The sequence below is a fragment of the Solanum dulcamara genome, chromosome 10, assembly GCF_947179165.1.
Source record: "Solanum dulcamara chromosome 10, daSolDulc1.2, whole genome shotgun sequence".
NCBI lineage: Eukaryota > Viridiplantae > Streptophyta > Magnoliopsida > Solanales > Solanaceae > Solanum > Solanum dulcamara.
Window position 1 is genome coordinate 65,416,731 of NC_077246.1, and position 8,766 is coordinate 65,425,496.

The window sequence follows — 8,766 nt, forward strand, 5'->3', positions numbered from 1 at the left end:
TGACATGGTGTCCTTAGTTTACGAACACATTATATTATTTATTTATTCTAACGTTTGACATTTTCAGACTTAGTTTTAGAATTTAGATGTCATTTATGTGATGACTTTCAGATTTTGGGAGACGTTACGTAATAGATTTTAGTGGCTTTTGTTATTTTTGACTTTAATAAAGTTGAGCTTCCGCATTATTGTCGTGGTTTATAAGTTGAATCGTTAATGTAAGTTGGGGTTTGTATCGTTGGTTCTCCCACCTAGGAGGTTAAATGTGGATGCCACTCATGACCTAATTTAGATCGTGACAAACTTGATGGGTTTCAGTTATATTTCATACTTAAATACACATAATTAGATATATTTTTGTAACATATATTCGTGATATGTGTATTCAGACACGTCAGATACATGTATAAAAAAAATGTGGAAAAAATGATATGGTAATATTAACTACTCTCAGAAAAACAGATAATTAACCCATAAATTAATAATGAAATTTATGTTGTTTGCCTGTTAAAACGCAATTAGGCAATAAGAATCAAGTCAAATATAACTTTTTCTCTTCTAATACGTATACTTGCTAACCACCCTCTAAAAATGGCATACTTTCTACAAAATCAAATAATGAACACATCTATATCTCATCAATAAGGTTATCTACAAAATAAATTAAAGAAACAAACAAAGGGAAATTAATTGGCGGAGTGCTAGAAGACAACAAAATGTTAGTAGTTGTTGGCAGTGGACAATTAATTTCTTCGTTTTAATTTATGTGTGAATAAAGTTAAAAAAATATGTGAAGGCTTTACAATATTACAAAATTATCTTTAAAATAAATAATTTTTTAATAGAAAAATACACCTTCGTGAACTTATTTGCCAAATATGTGGAATCTAATATGATTAAAATATTGATAGTATAATATTTTTGTGGTAAAGGCTAATATAATTAAATATTTGCCAAATAAAAAAATACATCAATTATTTTTTTATATTATATAAATTGAGACAGAGAAAATAGTATTGTTATAACTAGTGGTGGTGGTGGTGGTGGGGGGCCCATTATGGGTGGGGTTTTTCTTAGGTCATGCATGCACTAAAGTCTATATATATCTAATTATTATTCTCTCTTTTTTTTCCAAAATTAGCTACTTAGCTTCTAGTTAATTATTATGGATAAAGTTAAAATATTTCAATTTATGTTTGTTGCCTCTTTTTTGGTAATTAGTAGTACTATTAGTTGTGTTTTGGGATTTAATGTTCCTTCAATTTTCATATTTGGAGACTCTACATTTGATGCTGGTAACAATCAATACAAAAAGAATTGCACAGCACAAGCTGATTTTCCACCTTATGGCTCCAATTTCTTTCATCATCCAACTGGTAGATTCACTAATGGTCGAATTGTTGCGGACTTCATTTGTGAGTTTCGAAATGTTGTATTAAGTTTTGAATACGTACTGTCAAATAATTTTGAATAAGTAATATGCAAATTCACATAGAAAATTCGCTTTAGCAAAGTTTAGGGATATATAATCTTTTTTACTCATGAATTATTTTTTAATTTCTTTGATTATCATTATTTCAGTGTCTAATTCTTATTTTATTTTTATTTTTTCATTCTTTGGTGTAAATATAAGAGAAATAAAAAAAAGTGTGAATGAAAAAAAAAAGAAATAAGAAAAAAAAATTAAAACTATTTTTTTAAAGCTATATTGTAATTTCAAAACTATTTTTTTTGCTGCTATATTGTAATTTAGACTTTGTATCTATAAAAAACATTGGGGAATGTATAATAAATTTTACAATAAAAGTAGTGAGAAAAATAAATTTGACCATCAAAATAATAAATTCAAATTAGACGTTGAATCAAAAAAGTCAAAAAAATAAATTATGTCTCAGAAGGATAAAATATAACCTTATATGTATTATTTTTTTAACAAAAAAACTTTTAAAAATAAATTTAAAATAATTTTTTTCACTTCCGTCAGAAGAAAAGGCTATATGTGAGTCATTTGTGTAACAATAGAAATATATATAAGTCACTTTCACAACGAGGGGTATATCAACTTTAAATAACAAAATTGAGGGTATATCATACCCTTTTCCCATTTTCCATTAATGTCAATTAAATACAATTGGACAAATCTAACCTTTTGTAATATTAAATTGTTTCAATTAAAATGCCATATTTACAACAAAAAAACAAATCAAAACAATGCCAAAAACTCGCAATTTCTTTGCTGGAGAGTACTTTTATGTACAAAACGTGGGTTCCATGTTTTCTTCCTCTTCCTAAGCTCATGTGTGAGGTGGGGCTTGCTCAAACACATTAGTGATCTAGTGCTAAATTTAATTGGAGGTATTAAAAAATTTTCTTTTTCTTTGAATAAATTTTTTATATTTTTTTATATAAATACATATCTTATTTTATCATAATCTCTAAAATTTGTTATCATTTAAAAAAAATTCAAAAATTTCCTATCGGATACATCACTCCCCTCTCGCTGATACATCTCTATCCTCCTCTCGGATACATCCCTCCCCTCTCGAGTACATCCCTCCCTTATGTATTCGGATGTCCTATCCCTTATCTGATATATTTCTATCATCTCTCTGATACATCTCTCCCCTCTATGATACATCCCTCTCTTATGTATCTGGATGTCTGCTGATGTATCCGGAAGTTCAGTGATATATCCGAAATTCATAAATTTTAAGGGGATTTTGTAATTTTAAAAAAAGTAGAGAAATAATATAATTAACTCTTAACACTATGTGATTTATGTAAATTACACTTTATTATACAACCAATTCATTTGATCTTTTTGAGACATAATATTCTAGAATTGTCAAACTTCTAATAATTATTTCCTCTTATATAATTTTTTTATATTTTCTACAAATAATACTCAATAATTTTTTAAACAATTATCTATAACTTATTATTGCTTAAAAAATAAGGCCCTTCAAATTAAAAAACCTAAGGCAATTACCTCTTTTAAGGCTTGGGACCCCTATTTGCAAAGAAGAATTTATTGAGTGAAGGAATAACATTTTTCTTATTAAAGAATTTATCAGATATGATATTTTGATTTAAAAATAATTAATTGAAGCAATTTAATATTCAAAAAGGGAAAAGTTGTCAAATTATATTTTGTTTACATTAGTGAAAATAGGTTAAAAAGAATTGTAACACAAAATTCAAAATAAGGAAAATAGGTGTAATATCATAAATTACGAAAAAGGCTAGTGTAATGAAGTAATGTGAGAAGTTTTACTATTTTTAAAGAATGAATATAATAATTTAATGGAGTTAAAGCACACCATTGTATCTTCTCCCTTGCTATAAATAGCTTTGTAAATACATTATTTATGGTAATATAAACGCATGGAAAAGGACTGCAATCCTATATACACAAAAATACAAGGCAATAAAAATCAAATTAGAAAGTAAGCTTTTTCTCTTCTCTTAATGTATGTCTTTTTGTTATTTTGGTTTCAATTCATGATGTGACATATTTTGGTTTCTTTCAAAAGTAATAAATATATTAAATTTGAAAATAATTTAGTCATAAATTTGAAAAGTTTTAGTCATAAGAATGTTCCTCAATGTGACATGAGTGTAAAATGGGTTCAAGAATCAGTTTTCTTTTTATAAGTATACTTAAAATTACATATTTTGTTTTTACCCCATATTATAAGGTAAATAATCTCGAAAGATATAAAAGATCTCCCCCCAATCTGTACATAAAACTTTCAATCTGAACCCTATTCAGCATCAAGTATATGGTTAATACCTCACGAGGTCTTGAGTCCACTTTGAAAAAAATGATCAAGTTTTTTTATAACATACATGCAAAATCGATTTTTCAGTAAAATCAATATGAGTTTGCATTTTAGGTATGTTTTTATCGTTTTTTAAAGTAGTGGTTTGAGGAGTGATTTTTCGATAAAAACCCTGAATTTTAGGTTGGAAAAAGGAGAAATCAGAAGCTTTTGGAAGAAATAAATTGATTTTTAGTTTCTAACCGTGGAAATAAGGGGACTATTTTATATTTTTCAAGACTTTGAAGTCTACTAACCACCTTCTAAAAACAACATATTTAAAGGGGAAAAAAGAAATAAATAAAGGAAATATATTAAAGTAAATGATAAAGTACTAGTAGACAAAAAATTCTAGTTAGCAGTAGCTTTATAATAAGTTAGTTATTTTCTTAGGTCACGTATGCAATAAACTCGTGTGTTCCGTTTCATTAATTTCAGCTTACTTTTCTTATATAAAAATAAATAAATCACACCATATGTTATTTTCCAAATTAAAAGTACTTTATATAACACAATTTTAATTTTTAGTTATGGAAAGAGTAAACAAAATTCAATTTATGTTTGTTGCTTCTTTTTTGGTAATGAATAGTATTAGTTGTGTTTTGGGATTTAATGTTCCTTCAATTTTCATATTTGGAGACTCTATATTTGATGCTGGTAACAATCACTACAACAAAAATTGCACAGCACAAGCTGATTTTCCACCTTATGGTTCCAATTTCTTTCATCATCCTACTGGTAGATTCACTAATGGTCGCACTGTTGCCGATTTCATCTGTGAGTACTCTATCCTAACGTCCCGATCCCAAAAAAAATAAAAAAAAATTCAATGATATACTCTTTTTTTCCCATTTTTACGAGTCATAGTTGATTGTTGATCACGAGTTCAACAATTTAATTTTTATATATGATCAGGTCATTCAAAAATGTAATTATTTATAACTAGAGGGGATTCAATTTGAATTCCTTTTAGAGTAAAAGTAACGCTACTTTTTTTCTTTTTTTATGTGTGTATGTAATATATTAGCATGAGGGAAGTGTTTATCGTAGGGTCAAAGGTGGTTCAATAATTGCAATTTCATGTGAGGAACTCTTGCATTTTTTAAAACTCTTTATTAAAATTCCTTACTTCACTACGTCTATAAATAATGGAGCGGAGAATGCGTATTATGGTGGAAGGTTAGTAGGGATAAAGGTTAGTAGAGGATTAACGTATTATATTATATATCGTGTTTCTATTATTACACTATTTTGTTGTTGTTATAGTTTCTTTTAGACATTACATTGCATTTCTTATTAACGACTATGCTTCTTCATTGTTTCTTCTTCTTCTTCTTCTTTTACTTGAATTTGAGACACTTGAGCCGAGGGTCTTGCGGAAACAACCTCTCTACCTCCTCGAGGTAGTGATAAGGTCTGTGTACGCTTTACCCTCCCCAAACACCATTTAGGACTATAAATAATGGGTGGAACTAGTAAATTGAAGATTAAGGGCAAAAATTTTATTAGTTTTTTTTGGGTGTAAAATTGCAGCTGAATTTATTGGGATTCCATTGCAAAGGCCATTTTTGGAAGCACAACTTGAATTAATAAATGGAAGTAGGAAGGAGTATCCATCAAATGGCATTAACTTTGCTAGTGCTGGTAGTGGAGTTCTACAACCAACCAATCAGGATTTGGTAAGAAATTAATTAAGGATGTATTTATCATAGTTCTTGTTTTAAATATATTAACAATTCTACGTCTTAAAAAATTAGAAGAATAGACTTTAATTTTTTAAAAAAAATAAAAAATTATCGAAATTTAACTCAACTATCACAATTAATTGATTTTGACCTTATCTGCAATTTTCTCTTCTTGAAAGTGGTCAAGTACTTCACTCAAAACAAATGTGAGTGTAACTTTCTTTACACTAACGAAGTATATAACTTAACCTCTTTCGTATATACCAACTTTGGCTTTACTTTTTTATTTATTTATAAAAAATAGAATGTCTATCGTAATAGGTAAGGGTAAAATCAGCGCATATCATATTTTTTCCACATTCTACTTATGGAATTACATTGAGTATATTATTATTGTTGTTATTGTTGTTTGAACTGATGATATTAATTCTTGACTTTTGAAACATGCAGGGAGTGACACCAATTCAAGATCAACTCGAACAATTCAAAACCTTAGTCCAACAAAACCACATAAACAAGAAACAAATCCAACAATCACTTTTCTTCTTTGAGTCAGGCTCAAATGACATCTTCAGCTATTTCTATCCATTTGATGCCCCAACACTTACCCCAGATGCCTATGTTCAATCCATGTTAGCTCAAGTTACAAACTTTGTTGATCAAATTTGCAAGCTAGGAGCACGTCGAATCGCGTTATTTTCGTTAGGCCCTGTTGGTTGTGTCCCGGCCAGGACCCTCTTGCCCGGTGCACCAATTGATAAATGTTATGGAAAGATGAACAAAATGGTCAAGAATTATAATATGGGGTTAGAGAGTTTGGTAAAAACAATATCAACCAAGTATCCTAGTTCATTTGTTGTGTATGGTGATGTGTACAAGATTGTTCAAATCTTCAGAGCTAATCCTAAACGTTATGGTAATTTCTTACATTTCTTTACTAGTATTTTTATTATTTTATTTTATTTTTTATGTCCAAACGCCCACTAAACTAACTCATGATGATTTGTTACATAGGCTTTTTAGATGTGACTAATGCATGTTGTGGTGATGGAACACTTGGAGGATTATTGCAATGTGGTAAGGAAGGTTACAAGATATGTGCAAAGCCCAATGAATACTTGTTTTGGGATTACTTTCATCCATCAGAGCATACTTATAAACTCATCTCAAAGGCATTGTGGACTGGAACCCATTCTAGAATTCGACCTATGAATATCAAGACACTAGCCAACATGACCTTCATTCAACACTAATTAAGGAAATTACTGTGTTTTGAAAATCTTAAAGTAGAGAATGGGGTATCTACCTTTCATTTCAAAATGTTAGCAGAGATGAAATCAAGATTTGGCCCTCATCAATAAATACACCTTATACGAAAGATTGTCTCACATCAATAAGAGTATCATTACTCATACACACACACACACATATATATATATATATATATATATATATATATATATATATATAAATTTTGTTCGCTTAGTCAATAATCTCTCCTCGAACAATAAGTTCCACGATGTCCTATCACCGTGACCTTATTTAGAGAGTCACTATGTGTCACCCACAACATTCGAGCATTTATGATCACTAAAACAACAAATCTATATATATATTTCTATTTTTGTGTATGTGTGCGTGCGCGTACACGCACATCTTCAAACTATGGATAACGATAGTAGATTTGCCATAGACGAACTACTAAGTTGGGGCCCATTGCCCATTAAGTTGGGACCCATAGCTCCGTACAATCGCCACTATCTTCTTATTCATTTCATTGAAGCATTGACTCTAATTCGGTTGTTAGAATAAGTTAGTCCGGACAAGATCCTCTAATTAATAGGAAATTTTTCAAAAACAACTAACATTAGGCCTTAATTAGGACTACTTACTTACAGTTTCAATATTTACAAGTCGCGGCTACATTTTTGGTGTGCTATATGTTGTATTCATTATATTTTTTGGTGATTTTTCTATAAAAATACAAATACATCTTAACTAAATTGAGTAAAGAAGGAAGAGATCTTTTATGATATGGTAATAGAATAAATCACTCCCTAAATATATTTCTGTTTTAAATTGAATTCTCAATTGTGTGTGATTCATCGTTATTCTAGAGAATTCAAAATCAAGTATAAATCTGCCAAATTTCTTGTATTCATTATGAGTCATCATTCTATTCATTATGACTCATTTGTATCCAAATACTTCCAAATATTTTTGTATTCTAACATGTTATTGTATTCGTATGTGATCATAAATATTGACAGATTTTCTTATATTCAATACTAATACGTGCGTATTCAATTTTTTTTATTTTATTCATTTATGGTCATTTGTATGCAAAAACTTGCTAAATTTGCTTATATTTAATTGTTTTCATTTGAGTCAAGCAAGTTGTTGTATTTTTATTTTTATTTTTGTTCTTAAAAATTGTCAATTTTTTTTATACCTAATGCATTAAAATCTCATATTGTATTCATTTGTGTGTTATTTAATTATTTTTATTTGAGTCAAGAGTGTAGTTATATTCATTTTTTGTTCGTAAAATTTGTCAAGTTTCTTTGTATACATATATACAAAATGCATATGAATATAATTATCGAACACTTGATTCCAAATACAAGCGAAACACAAAAATTCAAGTTGTTGAAAGGTATACATATGTGGAATGTATTTGGTACTGATCATTCAATTCAAAAGCATATGAATACAAATTAAATACATATTGGTAGAAAATACAGAAAGTATAAAATACATATTTGATACTTATCTTTTAATACAAATATATAAGATACAAAATACACAGCCTGATACAAATACAAATGTCTAACTATTTAAGGGCTTTATAAATGTTGAAGTGATACACTTGATTATATTGATACAAAGTACAAATATACAAAAATTTCTCCCAAACACAAAAAAAAAATCCAAATTAGAAAAAAATTCATAAAAAATACACACACAAATTGAAACACCCACCCACCTATTGTGTTAGCACTTAGCCATCAAAAATACATACTTGAAACATCCACCATAAACATAGTCTATTAATAACTCCTTTAATCTCACATAGAATAAAACACACAACTATCGTTCTAAGTTCATCGGACCATTGTGAACGATCCCAATTTTTCACCAAAATTCAATCTGTGAGATTGATGATTGTGACAGTGGCGTAAGAGGAGATGGAGGCAGCGAAGATGATGGAGTAGAAGAGGCGGAAACAACCGTGATGATGAATCATGACGAGATTAACT

General features: G+C 28.8%; 1 protein-coding gene across 1 annotated transcript; it reads left to right on the forward strand.

Moving 5' to 3' along the window:
• Nucleotides 1-4,351: 4,351 nt before the first annotated feature.
• Nucleotides 4,352-6,849, forward strand: LOC129871759 (GDSL esterase/lipase 6). The gene is made up of 4 exons (XM_055946739.1): nucleotides 4,352-4,598; nucleotides 5,355-5,500; nucleotides 5,957-6,422; nucleotides 6,521-6,849. The coding sequence occupies exons 1-4, from the start codon at nucleotides 4,352-4,354 to the stop codon at nucleotides 6,757-6,759; spliced, it is 1,098 nt and encodes a 365-aa protein (XP_055802714.1). The 3' UTR covers nucleotides 6,760-6,849.
• Nucleotides 6,850-8,766: the final 1,917 nt, after the last annotated feature.

Bases quoted from the DNA above. Each gene is read 5' to 3' on its own strand.
- LOC129871759 (XM_055946739.1), top strand. From the start codon at position 4,352: ATGGAAAGAGTAAACAAAATTCAATTTATGTTTGTTGCTTCTTTTTTG. The intron at 5,501-5,956 runs GTAAGAAATTAA...TGAAACATGCAG, and splicing joins AACCAACCAATCAGGATTTG to GGAGTGACACCAATTCAAGA. The intron at 6,423-6,520 runs GTAATTTCTTAC...TTTGTTACATAG, and splicing joins AGCTAATCCTAAACGTTATG to GCTTTTTAGATGTGACTAAT.